This window comes from Octopus bimaculoides, chromosome 15 (genome assembly GCF_046866305.1).
Source record: "Octopus bimaculoides isolate indiv1 chromosome 15, ASM4686630v1, whole genome shotgun sequence".
Lineage (NCBI taxonomy): Eukaryota > Metazoa > Mollusca > Cephalopoda > Octopoda > Octopodidae > Octopus > Octopus bimaculoides.
Window position 1 is genome coordinate 42,101,962 of NC_142942.1, and position 17,500 is coordinate 42,119,461.

General features: G+C 35.4%; 1 protein-coding gene across 5 annotated transcripts in view; it reads left to right on the top strand.

The window, feature by feature from the left end:
• Nucleotides 1–17,500, top strand: part of LOC106884496 (S phase cyclin A-associated protein in the endoplasmic reticulum) — a 277,529-nt gene that overhangs the window by 126,345 nt on the left and 133,684 nt on the right. For 2 of the 5 annotated variants that reach the window (XM_089363782.1, XM_089363781.1), the window contains exon 25: nucleotides 2,022–2,145. The exons of the other annotated variants lie outside the window; for them this stretch is intronic. In XM_089363782.1, the coding sequence (XP_089219908.1) occupies nucleotides 2,022–2,091 (70 nt within the window). In that variant the 3' untranslated portion in view covers nucleotides 2,092–2,145. Of the gene's footprint in view, nucleotides 1–2,021; nucleotides 2,146–17,500 lie in introns of those variants that run through there. 5 annotated transcript variants of the gene reach the window in all.

Consider the following 17,500-nt stretch of genomic DNA (forward strand, 5'->3'; position numbering starts at 1 on the left):
CCACTCACAAGGCTTTGGTTGGCCCGAGGCTATAGTAGAAGACACTTGCCCAAGATGCCACACAGCGGGACTGAACCTGGAACCATGTGGCTGGTAAGCAAGCTACTTACCACACAGCCACTCATGTGCCGATATATATATATATATATATATATATATATATATATATATATATATATACACACACACAAGCACAGTTATATTCAGAAGTGTCTGATTCCACAACCAAACACAACCTCATATGCTAGTTCTTCATATTCTCCACACACACACATTTTCCATTGTTTAATTTCTTCCTTCCTTCCTTCCCTCTTTCATTCCCCCAGTCTTGTTACTTCTCTCTCTTCGTTTCCGTCTCCCCCCCCCCCAATGTCATTCATCCTCTCTTTCTTCCCTTCACTCTTTCCTCCCCCATGTTTCTCTTCTAGTTCTTTCATTCCACTCCTTCCCTCTTTTCTCCTCTTCTTTCTTTCATTCATTCATTCCACCTACCTTGTGCTTATTCCTCCACCACTCTCATTCTTCCTTTTTCTCTCTCATTCATTCTTCCTCTCTCATTCATTCTCTCTCTCTCTCTTTCAATCATCCTCTTTTTTTCATACATTTTTTCTGTCTCTTCTTCCTTCCTCCATGCCTGTTATTCTCAAGTTTATTCATTCTTTTCATTCTGTGTCTTGTTCCCTGCCTCTTTCTTTTCCTTCTTGCCTGTATAGTATTTTCATATTGTTATTTCTTCTTCCATTTACCCTTCAGGTTGGTTTTCGTTCACTCATTCCCTTCATTCACCCTAACCCTTACCTCTCCCCCTCTCCATTTCTCCCACAAACTTTCATCTTTTTATTTCTTTCTCTTTGTCCTTTTCACTATTTTTTATATAACAAATTCTTTTTAAATGTTGAAAAAACACCATTTAAATGCTAGGATACTGCCATGGTGATGGTTGTGGTGATGATAGTCCAGGTGGTAGCCATGCTTGGTATGATTACAATTACCACCGCCATTTTCAAATTTTGGCACAAGGCCAGCAACTTTGTGGGAGGGGGTAAGTTGATTAAATCAACTCCAGTATTCAACTGGTACTTATTTATCAACCTCTAAAGAATGAAGGGCAAAGTTGATTTCAGTGGAATTTGACTATCTATCTCTCTATCAATCTATCTATCTATCTATCTATCTATCTGTCTATACACACACACGAGGAGGTGCTGAAAAGTTCCTGGCTTTGAGTAAAAGAAAATACAGGAGGATCAGTTAATTATGATTTTATTCAACATATTCCCCCTTTCAGATTCAGGCACTTATTGAAGCAGTCCTTCAGTTTTTCTAAGCCCTGTAAAAGAGCTCAGAAGGTTGGGTCTCCAAACAGACTCATCGTGATCCCCTTAAAGCCAGGAACTTTTCAGTACCACCTTGTATATGTATATATATATATATATATATATGTATATATATATATATATATATATATATATATATATATATATAGTTGTCACATCTAAGTGACAGCACAAAGATGTTGTGTTTTGTGAGATCAAAGGCCAGGGATAGACCCTAGTTGGGGTTACAATCCAATGGGGCCTTAATTTCAATCAGTATGGATCTAACGTTGTCTGTGGTTATTATTTCTGCTCTAACTTGTACTCAGTTACTCTCACCAAAATCTCTACAAAACTTCGAAACGGAGTTTTCTCAGAAGCAAATAGTTTCGTTTTATTAATTATTCCATCTCAACCGCAAAAGGAAAGGAAAAGATTTTGAAAAACGTTTTTAATTTTCCATCGGCAAATTGATTTTTTTTTTTTTTTTAGTTTTTTAAATTACTCACTCACACACGACGCACACTCACTCATGCACAGACACACATTCACACACACAAACATTACCATATGCACACATTCATATGCAAGCATACACACATCTTTTTTTTAAGAATTATTATTATTTTTGAAATCCTTAAGCTTTTGTGAGTAATTTGTCTTCAATATTTTTAGTTTTTCTTCTTTGGTTAATAAATTTCTTAGGAATTCAATATGTTCAGGATGTTTTAATGCAGAGAATCAAAGAATAGATTTTCTTCGACAGAATAATTGAAAAACCAGCAAGAAATGTAACATCGATCTAAAATAAAACCTTATTGAGTGTGGATTTATTTTTTTTTTATTATTAAAACGAAATTGATATTTGCAGTGTATGTAAGTGTACTTGGAGGAGCAGAAGTAGAAATATTGTTTTCTGAAAGTAAAAATTGAACCAGAAGGCTATATATGTATATATATATATATAAAAACTATATAGATATAAATAATAGATAGATAGATAGTTATTATATATATATATATATATATATATATATATATATTTATTAAAATGTATGTAATATTTATGCACATACAAACATACAAATTATATATATATATATATATATATATATATATATATATATATATATATATATATAAAACTAGTGATTAACTCAATAATGAAAGACAAATTCTCTCCGGAGGAAAATGGCATTGAAGTTTATTTAAGGCTATGAAGTAGATGTAAACTACTGACAATCAGAAGAATCTATGGGTGCTGGTTCAATCTCCAGTTGCAGATTTCCAACATAAGCACAAAAGTTTCATATCTTCTCTTTTGTTTTTGGTGGCGAAAGGGTTTTCTTAAGATCGATTCCATTTCCTAGTTCTTGACCTCGATTTTATTTTATTGTACCCTGAAGGATTCAGGTCTAAGTTTACCTTCATGGGATATGGAATCCAAACATCAAAAAACTGTGAGACATTGTCAGACATTCTGTCCGATGCTCCACCGATTCTGTCACTCCACTACCCTAACGCCTTTCGTTTAATTCCATTCAATAAAATAACTATACTAATACACTTCATAAAGGTAGGAATCTTTTGCTGTTCCCTTTAGGATTTTATTCTTAAGAGTTCAAATTGTGATGGGCAAGAATTTGCTTTTTCATATTTTGGAGTACCAGTAATATATTGGCGTTAATTTAACTGACTGCTCCCGTCTCTCGCGTTTATTTATTATTTTTTTTTTTACGCTGGTTCTTTGTTAGAAACCCTTAATGTACATCCAAACTAGGAAGGTCAATAAATGACAGTGAATGAAGTGGGTGACATTGAGGGCCGTGGAAACCACAGTCGGTAGAGTGTTGGACAAAATATGGGACTTGTTGTAGAAAAGGACGTGATTGTCGCGACTGAAACACCTTTGATCTCAGATCTGCTCCATTGAGATTGGCCTGGGGTTAAACAACAACAGCAGTAGGGAAATACCAAGTTGCTAATAATTTGTGTAAATGAAGCAGCTAACCTAAAAACATCGATATAGTTCTAGAAACTTCTGTTGTACGCGTATAACTGTAGTTAAGAAGTTTGATTGTAACCACATTGTTTTGAGTTTGATTTCGCTCTACAGCACCTTGGTCAAGTGTCTCAGCTGACAACTGTCTTGTAAGTGGAATTTGGTGGATGTACAGTATAGAAGACTGTTGTTTGTGTATGCGTGGGTCCACTATCCACATGATCTTGTGGCTGGTGGAGCTTTAATTTTTTTTTTTTTTTAACCCAGACTGAGTCTTTTCTTGTTTCCCCTCATCCTGTTGCAATCGTTGTTCTGGAGCATTTCTCTCCTTCACGTTAATCACTGCTTCATCTGTTCCCTGTTGTTGTTGGCATTCCGTCGCTTACGACGTCGAGGGTTCCAGTTGATTCGATCAACGGAACAGCATGCTCGTGAAATTAACGTGCAGGTAAGTGGCTGAGCACTCCACAGACACGTGCTGGAGTCGATTTTTTTCGACTAAAAATTCTTCAAGGCGATGCTCCAGCATGGCCACAGTCTAATTAACTGAAACAAATAAAAACTGATTAGAATAAGAAAAAAACGACCTCTGAAAGGTGGTAAATATAATGATTTTGGTGAAGAGTTGTGTTGAATGGTTTCCACATTGTTTGGAGTGAAAGAATTTGTTGGGCAGTTTGGGAGTTGAAGTAAAGTTGTTCCTCTCAACCATTTTTTGCCTATGGACCCGTTTTGATTCCTATTTTACTCAAGGTGACCCCCCCCCCCTACAGCGATTCGATGTTCAAAAAAATCTTCACATTGAAATGTTATCAGCGCAGGAGTGGCTGTGTGGTAAGTGGCTTGCTTACAAACCACATGGTTCCGGGTTCATCTCCACTGCGTGGCACCTTGGGCAAGTGTCTTCTTCTATAGCCTCGGACCGACCAAAGCCTTGTGAGTGGATTTGGTAGACGGAAACTGAATGAAGCTTGTCGTATATATGTATATATATATATATATATATATGTATGTGTGCGTATATGTCTGTGTTTGTCCCCCCAACATCGCTTGACAACTGATGGTGTTGTGTTTACGTCCCCGTAACTTAGCGGTTCAGCAAAAGGGACCGATAGAATAAGTACTAGGCTTCCAAAGAATAAGTCCTGGGGTCGATTTGCTCGACTAAAGGCGGTGCTCCAGCATGGCCGCAGTCATATAACTGAAACAAGTAAAAGAGTAAAGTGTGGTGTGGTGGTGAAAACCTGTTTGCCATTCACAAAGGGGTTGAGTTTGCGAAACTCTTGCTGACCTGAAGTTTCGTTTTAAACTGGCATTTAAAGCAAAATGAAACTGTAATATCGGTGATTTACTCCTTGGGGAACTTTATCAAAAGGAAGATAAGGATGGAAGTCCTATCCCATGGTGCTCAGCTGTGACCAGGCTTCACAGATGTAAGCCACCAAGATCACCAGAGTCAGGTTTGAAAAGCGTTTTTGTACTGCAAGTTAGCGAGAAAATCAGGCAAAGATGGCTGCGACTATCTGGTCACTGCGTGCGCCACCCTGCACTGGAAGCATCCATATTAGTCTTGTTGAACCCACTTCGTGGTGATGTAAGAGGAGGAAAACATCGCACTAACATCGACAACTTGATTGCAGACGTTGGTCTGGAATGTATCCAGGACCTCGAGATAGTGATGATGGGCCGAGGAGTGTGTCGGGTGAATTTCGTTGCTGTGGCCCAGGATGGAACCCGACCATAATAATATTTGTACAAGAAGCCAAAGCATACGGCACACCTGTGGCGTAATGGAAAACTGGAAAATATTTCTTTGTCTTCTGAATTGTTATCCCGGCAAAATGGATAACCCAGCACGGGCCTGAACCCAAGGCTGCTGGAAAGTTTGTAGTGTGCATGCAAGTCACTGAAGAATCCCCGAGGCATGAGAAATAGCAACTAAATCTCACTTAAATAATCACAGCTACTGTCTTCTAAAAAAAAAAAAAAAAGAAGCAACAACAAAAAAAAAAGACATGTTGGATAATGTAGTCTTAGATATACTATGTCTGCAACAACAGCAACAATAAAAACAACAAAGATGTCAATCGAAAGCCAATGGTCAAAGCTCAAACATCTTTGATCAGAGGTTGGTTTGTTGATGGCTGACTCGAAGCTAAATAATAATGTACTCGCACCACATATTCTCACATACCACACACACGCCTCCATACTAAGCTCACAAGACTAGTTGATATGGACACGGACATACACATACACACACGTGTGTATGTATATATATATATATATATATATACGTGCATACACATCCCCTACAGTTATACTTATATAGTTTTAAGAATCAGAACTTAATGGTCAAACTAAAATTGCTGCAGGGTTATTCGCGCCAATCCCATCGCCAACCTGACAATATATAAATAAATACATACATACATACATAAATAGTACTTTTAGTTTCTATAGAAGTCTTGGTAAAAGCCTACATCTGTCATCGTCGTCGTCGTCATCTCTTGAGTACTATAATATACTAGACTAGATAATGATGCCGCTTCGTTGTTGTTGTGTTGTTGATGTTGTTTGTGTTATTTATTTCGCTTTTCCTTTGGTTCCACTAAGTATTTCAAATATATGTTGAGGTGTTTTTTTTTCTCTTTGTGTGACAAGTACTAGAGAAACAGAAAAAGAATTCATGCCAAAAAATATAAAAAAAAGAAAAAAAGAAAACAAAAGAAAAAAAAACAGTCTTTAAACCAATGTATATAGAATCGAATTCTTTGTAAGTTGGAAAGGAAGAAAACAAAACGAAAAAACATACAAACAAACCGAACTTTCGTTGGGGGAAATAAAAATAATACAAAAAACCCAAAAAACAAAACATTTCTTTGGAACAAACAAAACAAATATTTTACAATACACAAAATTTTATCACAAGAGACAATGTATATTGGAGGTGGTGGGGTGGGTAGAGAAGCCTGGGTAGGATGTATAAAGTGTCTTTAGAGGGTAAAATCACACACACACAACACTATATATATGAATATTTACAAACACATACACAAAATGTATCTTTGTGTACACTAACACCTTTCCAAGTATATATATATGTGTGTGTGTGGGTATATATACACATATACAATATATATTATATATATTGACATTAAAACGATGACATGCATTTATGTATATATATATACTTAAGTATATGTATATGTATATCTATATATATATATATATATATATATATATATCTATATATATATATATATATGTATATATTTATGTGTATATGTATATGTATATCTATATGTATATATGTATGTATATATATATTTATATATGTATATATATATGTATATATATATTTGTATATATGTATGTATATATATATTTGTATATATGTATTTATATATGTATATATATATGTATATATATATTTATATATGTATATATATATGTATATATATATTTATATATGTATATGTATATATATATTTATATATGTATATGTATATATATATTTATATATTTATATATGTATATGTATATATTTATATATGTATATGTATATATATATATATATTTATATATGTATATGTATATATATATATTTATATATGTATATGTATATATATATATTTATATATGTATATGTATATATTTATATATGTATATGTATATATATATATTTATATATGTATATGTATATATATATATTTATATATGTATATGTATATATATATATTTATATATGTATATGTATATATATATATTTATATATGTATATGTATATATATATATTTATATATGTATATGTATATATATATATTTATATATGTATATGTATATATATATATTTATATATGTATATGTATATATATATATTTATATATGTATATGTATATATATATATTTATATATGTATATGTATATATATATATTTATATATGTATATGTATATATATATATTTATATATGTATATGTATATATATATATTAATATATGTATATGTATATATATATTTATATATGTATATGTATATATATATTTATATATGTATATGTATGTATATGTATATATATATGTATATATATATGTATATGTATGTATATGTATATATATATGTATATATATATATTTATATATGTATATGTATATTTATATATGTATGTGTATATGTATATGTATATTTATATATGTATGTGTATATGTATATTTATATATGTATATTTATATATGTATGTGTATATATATATATATATGTATATATATATTTATATATGTGTATATATATATATATTTATATGTGTATATATATATATGTATATGTATATATATATTTATATATGTGTATATATATATATATATGTGTATATATATATGTATATGTATATATATATTTATATATGTATATGTATATATATATTTATATATGTATATGTATATATATATTTATATATGTATATGTATATATATATTTATATATGTATATGTATATGTATATATATATTTGTATATGTATATGTATATATATATTTGTATATGTATATGTATATATATATTTGTATATGTATATGTATATATATATTTGTATATGTATATGTATATATATATTTGTATATGTATATGTATATATATATTTGTATATGTATATGTATATATATATTTGTATATGTATATGTATATATATATTTGTATATGTATATGTATATATATATTTGTATATGTATATGTATATATATATTTGTATATGTATATGTATATATATATTTGTATATGTATATGTATATATATGTGTATATATATATATATATGTATATATATGCACACACATATATATTGAAGCACTAAAAGTGTTTTCTTTGTGTTGTGTTGGAAACCACAAGAAAATTAAAAACGAACAAACAACCAAAAAAATCTTGGAATAGTTTCGTAATGTTTAAACTATAATTCTTACCTCTGTCTTTGGTAATGGTGGTTGGCACCGAATTCTAAGGTAAAATCTTGGCCAGACACTTCCTGTGAATCGGTTTTTTGGTACCAATTGAAAGCAATTTCACTTAAATCGATGATGTTTTCGGTAGAAGGATGGCACTTTAAAGACTCATTCCAAGAATTCTGGAATTTTACCACTCGGCAGGGAGAAACCATTATCCATTGATGTACTCTGTACTTTGTTGTTGTCTTTATTGTTTAGCCCTTGGTTAGCCCTGTTTGAGCATTTCTGTGATCAAGCGCATTACAGCTGTGGCCTTTGTGTTTTCAAAGCAACATGCATTTGAATTTAGGCGATAATGTCAGAGGAGAAAAGACTCTCATAAAGTTGAAGTAATCACAGAAAATTATTGGTATTTCGAGGCCTTTATAATAATGACCGTTTCGATGATCTTATCAAAATAATAAAAAAAAAAGCAAAAAGAAAAAAAAATATGTGACGAAGAATTATAAATAGATACAAACAAATTAATTGAAGTTTTAATGGTGAAGTAAGCAGATGCGCAAACTTGGCTTGAATCACATGTCAATATTCGTGTGTGTGTGTGTGTGTGTGAGTGAGTGAGTGAGTGAGTAAGTGTGTGTGTGTGAGAGAGTGTTGTGTGTGTGTGTACATTTGTGTAGAGGAAAAAACGACACTTTTTAGTATTGGTTGCAGCTCTTTTACATTCTGATTTCTTTATTACCTACATGGTTCCGGGTTCAGTCCCATTGAGTGGCACCATAGGCAAGTGTCTTCTACTATAGCTTCGGGCCGATCAATGCATTGTGAGTGGATTTGGTAGACGGAAACTGAAAGAAGCCCGTCGTATATATATGTGTGTCTTTGTGTCTGTGTTTATCCCCCTACCGTTGCTTGACAAACGGTGTCGGTGTGTTTACGTTCCCCGTAACTTAGCTGTTCGGCAAAAAGATCGATAAAGTACCATGCTTAAAAAGGAAAGTTCTGAGATCGATTCATTCGACTAAAAGTTCTTGAAGACTGTGCCCCAGCCTGGCCGCAGTCTAATGACTAAAACAAGTAAAAGATAAGATATATGTCTGTGTCTATATTTATTTATGTATGTATGTATTTATGTATATACATATCTACACATACACGTGTGTGTGTATGTGTGTGTGTGTGTATATATATATATATATATATATATATATATATATATATAGCGGTGGGAAAAGGCAATCTCAGGTATGTTGTTAGTTGCGAAAGAGACGACAAAATATTGCAATAAGTAGCGATGACGCTACGCTGGAGATTTGTCTAAACCATTTTTTTTTTGTTTTTTTTGTTTATAGAACCCTTTGATTACTATTTTATTCTGTTGGACCCCCGTAGCCATTCGATATTTAAAAATAAGTTTTATAGAAACCTCTTTCAAAATTCCTATTTTGTTTTTTTTTTTTACACTGTAACTCGTGTAGTACGTACTATGTAAAGTGTTAGAGAAAGAAACCTAGGTGTTTCTTGCTATGCATACCAACGCATACATCTAAAGCAACGTCTTTTTAGGAGTCCTCAAGAAACTATTGTGGATCCCCAGTTTACTATTTTGTTGTTGGACCCTCAAGGACCATATGGACCCTAATTGAGAACCATTGGTCTAAATCGTGCAGACATTGACATGATCTTGATGACGACAGTGATGATGTGACGGAAGCAGAATTCTCATAACGAGGTGTGATGAAGAAATGTTTTACTCTGGCAAATTTGATTTTATGCTGCAAATATTTGATCTCAGTTCTATTATTTTTAGTTCTGTAATAATACAAGGCTCATTAGCCCTGTTACATTGGGTTAAATTATTCCTCTTACACTGGTTTCTATTAGCCCTGTTATGTAGGGTTATATTTTCCCTGTTACGCAGTCTGAAAGTGTTAGTGTTTGCTTTTGAGATAATCAATTAACAATGTGTTCGATAAAATCGAATTTTCCAATATTGAATGATTATGAAATCTGCCGCCCTTCCTGTGATATATGCATTTAGTGTGTGTGTGTACATATATATATATATATTTATATATATATATATGTATATATGGAGTTATGTGTGTGTGTGGTAAGGTAATATAAGTGGTGTTTCTAAAATAAACGAAAGTTTATTATATTTTATGTATGACTGGAAAATGTGCCTCTTACCAACACAGGTCGTTTTGCTTTATTAAACATTATGTTTTAGTGCTCTACTCATAAAGATAATGTGTGTGTGTGTGTGTAAGTTGAGAGATTGTGGAAGAGTGCGAGGAGGGAAGGAATAAATTGTGTAAGCAATTTGTATCAGATATGTTTTAACTTCATACATCAAAAAACATAGCTGGTTGCCAAAAAATATTTTAGCAAAAAAACCTCATCGTGTTTTAGTTGTCGCTACCGCTGCCACCACTGCTACCACTACTACTACTGCTACTGCTTTATCACTGGGACATAAGGGTGTAAATCTTTTGTGAGGAAGAGATTATAGTTAATGAGACCACCCCTCAGTATTTAACTGGTACTGTACTTATTCTTTGTGAACATCGAAATGATGAAAAGCAAAGATGGCTTTAGTAGGATTTGAACAGATAACATAAAGATTTCTAACTTAGCACACAGTGCCACATGCGGAGAGGAGGTTGTGAAACAGGGAAAATGTTTAATAGGTGGAGCACCAATAGTGGATAAGTTTTTGAACTTTATAGAAACTACAAAGTTGATAAACGGGCAAACTTAACAAGAGTATTAAAACTCAACATAGAGACAAAACTAAATTACTCTAAGGCATTGTCCTCCGCTCTACCGTTTGTGCCAATGATAATAATGATTATGCTTCACTCTCTCTCCTTCTCTCCACTCTCTCTCCTTCTCTCCACTCTCTCTCCTTCTCTCCACTCTCTCTCCTTCTCTCCACTCTCTCTCCTTCTCTCCACTCTCTCTCTTTCTCTCCACCTCTCTCTCTCTCTCCTTCTCTCCCTCTCTCCTTCTCTCCACTCTCTCTCTCTCTCCTTCTCTCCACTCTCTCTCTCCATATATATATATATATATATATATATATATATATATATATATATATATAAACATTTCTGAATCTCTCAAAGAGAGATATTCAGTAACAGTTCTTTAAAGTAAAGACTGTTTGCCAACATAATGTGGGTGTCTTGGAAGGGACGATTGTCATTGTTGTTTAGCCAGCTGGAAACGACGTTTCCTGGGGCTAAACAACAGTGACAATCGTCCCTTCCAGGACAGCCACATTATGTTTGTAAATAGTTTTTACTTTATATATATATATATATATATATATATATATATATATATAATTTTCTAAAACATCTTCTCCCTCTTCTATCACCCTTGCTAAGTCAAAATTCACACCGTCTCTAAAGTTGGTTACTTCGCTGAAATGATGTAACAAACTTGCTTGTTAGTTTCACCACCTACTCTGAAGATATGAAAGTACAGGATAGAGAACGGGAGAATTGTTCAACAGGAAGCCAAATTTTCGACCCACTGCTTCGGCCAATTATATATAGGAATCAGGATTTCCTCTGGTTCAACCCCAATTTTCGGTTTGCATGTTTCAACCAGGATCGCTGGAAAATTTTTTGCTGCTGTGGACAAGTGTTTTCCTAAATCCAATCGGTACCATGCTATTTTTAATCGGGACACCGTGAAGGTATCCTACGCTAACTCTGCTAATTTGGAGCAGCTTATGCATCTCATAAACAGTAGGAAAATGCGACAAAGATTCAATAACCCACCTACTGGAGCTAGCGAACATTTACACCTAAATGCCAACCAAGGTGATGTAAATCGCATTGATTATCAACTTCGACCAATTTGTAGTAGTAGAAATACTCATGGTACAGCTAGCGCGATAACAACGCCCGTAAATGAAGTCAGGACTGCCTTATATACAAATAAAAACGATAAATGCTCATGCAGAGATAAATCAAAATGTCATTTGATGAATCTCTGTATGAGTACAAATCTTGTATGTAAATGTAACGTGCACACAAGGAGATGACCCTATATTTACATTGGGCTGACGGCTGATTCATTTAAGAATCGTTATCGTAATCATGTTGCCAGCTTTAGGCCAATCAGTAAGAGATATTCAACATCTTTGGCGGATTTTATAGGGGAACTGAAGGAGGCTAATACGAAATACTACATTACTTGGTCCATAGTTTGACATGCAAAACCATACAGTGCAATTTCCAGGAGATGCCGTCTCTGCTCCGAGAAATCCGCTGGGGGAGAGCACTTTTCTTTCCACACTCACTTCCCTTTCCAAACAATAGCTTGAAAATGTAATGAGGGGTTGACCGAAGAGGTAGACATCTGCTCTCAGTCTTCTCAACCTCGTCCACTACAACTTTTTCGGCACAGCCAATATACAGAGGAATATTTCCTCTCCATTACTAAAGAGGATGAAGGGGCGATCTTCACGATAGACTCGGCTGATAACCGGTCCCTTCTTACATGAAACAACAGTTGTTCGACATTACAAGTTAGCAATGTCCGGACCCCGCACGAGTGCGTGCAGAACAGTTTCGTCCTTCTTTGCGGTGCGCATTTGTACAGTCTTACCTGGTAGCTCTTCCGTTCTCCGGAATATACCTGCCAGATTCTTCTTGTGGTTGCCTAGAGTTTCCTCGAGAATATTATTGTTCTTGCCCACCTTTATATATTGCCGAAGTGGAAATTCGCAATGTCCGACTTTTGGAGGATTATATGTTGGATGGTGTTTCAGGTGCTAGGTACCCAATCATGCTCTTTTCTTTGTCCTAGGACTCGATTCTATCAGAAAAGTGTGCCTTTTAAACGGCACTACCTCTGCTCACTTCTTGCATATCTCTCTCTACGCGTGGTGTAGTCTTAGCGCGTGTTTGCGCTGCTACGGCAAACCGAACTCGCCTCTCATTTTTTTTTTCTTGAGAAAGATGAACCGCATGACCAGTGGAACGCATCTCTTCCATAGAAAGCGGAAGTGCTGACGCGCCAATCTGGTCAGACGGAGTCTGTAAGCCGGCACAATAGACAAACGGTATGTTATGAAGGAAGTGATGTAGAGATTGATCACGCTGCTTCGTCCTTTCAGGGATAACTTCCTCGCAGCCCACTTCTGAGTGAGGCTGGGCTCTCTAACCTCGCTCCTGTTCCTTTCAATATGGAGATCGAGACCAGGAGCAGTTAAACTGGTCTGTCTATCATGCAACCTGCCACACTTCGACGACATAAACATAACTTTCTATGTGTCAAACTGCAAAGCCACCGGCTCCTTCGGACTTGGTTTTGCTCCTGTTACTGCCTCGTATTCCTTTAGAATGGAGCTGACCACCTCCGCTTCCGTGGTGTTTGACACATTACTGTGACGACGACACAGCTATCCTTCTGCCCAGTTCGAAAAGGATACCCCTCAAAAGTTTTAGCTTCCGCAGTAATGGCCTGAAGAGCCAAATCATAGAAGAAACGAGAGAGGAAGAACCTGACCAACCAAAATTTCGAGAGGTAGCCGTTCACTTTGATCACTGAGCAAATGCCAGTGTATATTGTTGCCATCCAGTCTCCTTTGAAAACGGACTCCAAATCAGTCGCTTTTAGGGGACTGCTGCCAAGTAGCGAGAGTCGACTCGTTCACCATTGTTTTGTGTGTATTTTAAAAAGAGGCGTGAAGTAGTTATCTTGCATCTGACAACCGGTGTGTATGTTTGTGTCACTACCGCTTGACAACCGGTGTTGGTGTGTTTATTACGTCCCCCGTAACTTAGCGGTTCAGCAAGAGAAAACCGATAAAATAGGTACTAGGCTTTGAAAACGAAAGTAAATCCTGTGGGTCGTTTTGGTCGACTAAAACCCATTCAAGGCGGTGCCCCCAGCGTGGCCGCCAAGTCAAATGACAAACAAACAAATAAAAGATGTTGAGGCCAGATTATTGAGTGAACTTTTAGACAAGTTTCGGATCATTTGCAAATATCCTTGTGCAGTGTGTGTGTGTGTGTGTGTGTGTTTTGTTTCCTCTTTTAAGAATCCTAACCTCCAAAAGTTCTCTCTCCGCCAAATTTGTCAAACAAGTAAGCTGGTGATGCCATGCCGAGAGCTGTTTCTTCTCTTTAGGAAGAAAAAACAAAATAAACAAAGAAATAAAAAAAATATTACGATAAATAAATGAACATAAATATTTATATAATAAATAAATCTTTTTAAAAATGCAGGAAAAAAAACCCCATATATATACATATAAAAATGCTTTCCAACCTCCCTTTCATATTTTTTTATATTTCGCTTTATTTTATTTTTTTGTTTACTACCAAAGCCATTAAAAAGTTCTTTGATAATTTATTATTATTATTATTATTATTATTATTATTATTATTAGTGGAGGTTTGGTCAGTATTTTGTGTTATGTTTTTCATGTCTAAAACTGGGTGTTTTTTGCTATTAGTACCCATCATGTTGGCAATAAAAACTCGCCTTGAAAAAAACAAAAAAATGCGTCGAGTACAGCAGATGTTTGAAGCAGCTCTTTGAGAAAAAAAAAAAACAAGAGGAAAAAAAGCTAACTAAAAAGCAAAAAACATAAAAGAATGTTGGAGAGAGAGAGAGAGGGGGGAGGAGGGGAAGAAAAGAATAAGGTGTGTGTGTGTGTGTGCGGAACAAAATGATTGGTTTTTATTCATTGTGCGTGTGTGTGTGTGTGTGTGTGTGTAAAGTGTTTTCTGATGAAATTTCTAGAACAATGCTATAATGATATATGATGATCGGTGTTGGGAATTTTGTATTAAGTGATGATGGTTGTGTGTGTGTGTGTGGTGCATAACTGGTTTGTCGGAGAGCGGGGGGGGGATTAACGATGAGGAGTTTGTATCACTGCAAAAATGGAGAAGATTGTCCTCGTTATTGATATAATTGTTGTTGTTGTTGTGGTGGTGGTGGTGGTGGTGATTGTGGATGGGCGGTGGGATGGCGATGATGAGTGCAGTTTGTGACCCCTGTTAAGGTAGGTGTCGCTAGATGTATTGCTAGAGCCATTGTCACGTTCTTTTCACTTCTGTTTCTATGATCTTGCAACAGAAGCATTACCGCCGCAGCAGCAGCGCCCCCCCCTCTCCACCACCATCAGTACAAATAGTCCTACAGTTGTTGGTGCTGATGGAAACTGGTGTGGGGTGGGGTGGGGTGGGGTGTTACTTTATGACGGCCGATGGCTTCTCAATAATAGGGTGTAGCTAGAATTCTGATCGTATTTCTTCTTCAGAACTATCAATTGGGGCTTACATCAGCTCTGCTTTGTGTGAGAGAGAGAGAGAATAAAAAAGAAAGGCTGGCGCTAGTTTCTATCTATCACTGTATTTCTGTCTCATATATAGTGTTTGATCTTTGTTATTTATTTGTATTTATACATCTGTGAAATGGTATTTTCTCCAATAGTCCTGCTTTCTAAATGAGAGAGGGGGCAAGTGGTGTCAGTGGGGGTGGAGTGTTAGTGTAGCAAAAAGCGGTGGTATAATCAATGAAATGATTGGAAAGGGAGAGATGCCGGGTAGATGGCTTGGTAGATGACGGTGAGAAAATGAGGAAGAAATATGACCAACTTATCGCAACCCAATTTACCCACACAGCCACCACTTTCTTCCTTTCGGCACATCAAAAATGTCTCTCACGGCTAGTAAAAGTGTCTTGCTCAAGGACGCAATGCGCCGCCAAGAGTCGAACTCCACATTTTTAAATAGCCAACATGTGCTCGATAAAGATCGTGAGCCGAATGCGCTAACCACTAGGCCACGTTGCTCCCGTTCACTCGGGTGGCAAAAATATGTAGCACCTGTCGTATTTCAAAGGGCCAGCTTTGTCCACACTCTGTGTCTCGCTGAATTTCCCTGAGATCTACGTTAAGGGTACACGTGTCTGTGGAGTACTCAGCCACATGCACGTTAATTTCACGAGAGGGCTGTCCAATTGATTGGATCAACTGGAACACCCGTCGTAACCAACAGAGAGCTAATAGTATACACACACAATTCCCTCTTACGGTAAAAAAAAAAAAGTTTAAAAGCGCCATATCTGTCCAGTGTTGCAACCTGTTGGATTCCCAGACATCAATGTTTCTAAGCTCTTCAGTCGTTATCAATGGGAAATACCGAAGAGAGGCAACTCTGGACAGACCTAATTAGTCAATGTTGCTCCAGGGACCGACCTCCAAGGTCGTCAAAGATTACAGTAATATCAGTGGCAAGCAGTATTTAGGCCAAGCGAACTTTAGGTTAGTTAAAATATGATTGTAACATATTTCAACCTCTAAAGACAAATTCACTGCAGTTACCGTGGAGAAAAAAATTATCTCTCGCATATATATATATATATATATATATATATGCGCCATTCGCCGTGATAGATCACTAGCCACTAAACCTTTTTAATTTTCTTTCCCCGTTTATTCTGTGTTCCTTTCTGTCGAAGAGCGTAGACTCGAAACGTAAAATACTTTCTCACTTCCCGAGCGTTAAATTAATACATCTGTTTGTTGTTTACACACCCGTCTTCATCTTTTTTTTTTTGTAAATTCTCACTATATATATATATATATATATATATATATATATATATATATATATATATATATGACACCGCGCTGTCATTGTCACTACCAACACGTCATTGTATCTCTCTTGACATTAACGTGTCTGTCTGTGTCTCTGGTGAATCTCTACCTTGCAGATCAGTAACTGAACGATTAATTAAAAGCAATGATTGAACACCTAAATGTATAAACGAATGAGTGAACAAACTAACGACAGGGTAACTGAATGAATGAATGAAGGTATAAGTACTGGAAAGAGTTAACGAATAAAAGAGTAAAACCACGGTGTCTGTGCATGGGCCAAAGAACGAATATTATCTTGCTCACTAAGACGAATTAGCTGAAAAATGTGCAGATATATGATATGGTGGATGTCGACTCGTGTGCGAATAAGTCCACTTCCTAAACGCACTAAGTCCGCGCGAACGTTCCGAGGGTCAAAGACTTCCTCGTGCGTGAATTTGTTTCGAGTGAATAAAGTGGACCTACGTTTCAGCGCAATCAGCCCTAACGTCATTGGCACAACTGAGGTTGAGATGAGCAAGAACCAACTACACTTCAAGTTTTTTTACTTTCTTCAGAAGGAAGTTCTAATGAGAAATAACGGTCCTTCGCTCTTAGTGGTTCACAT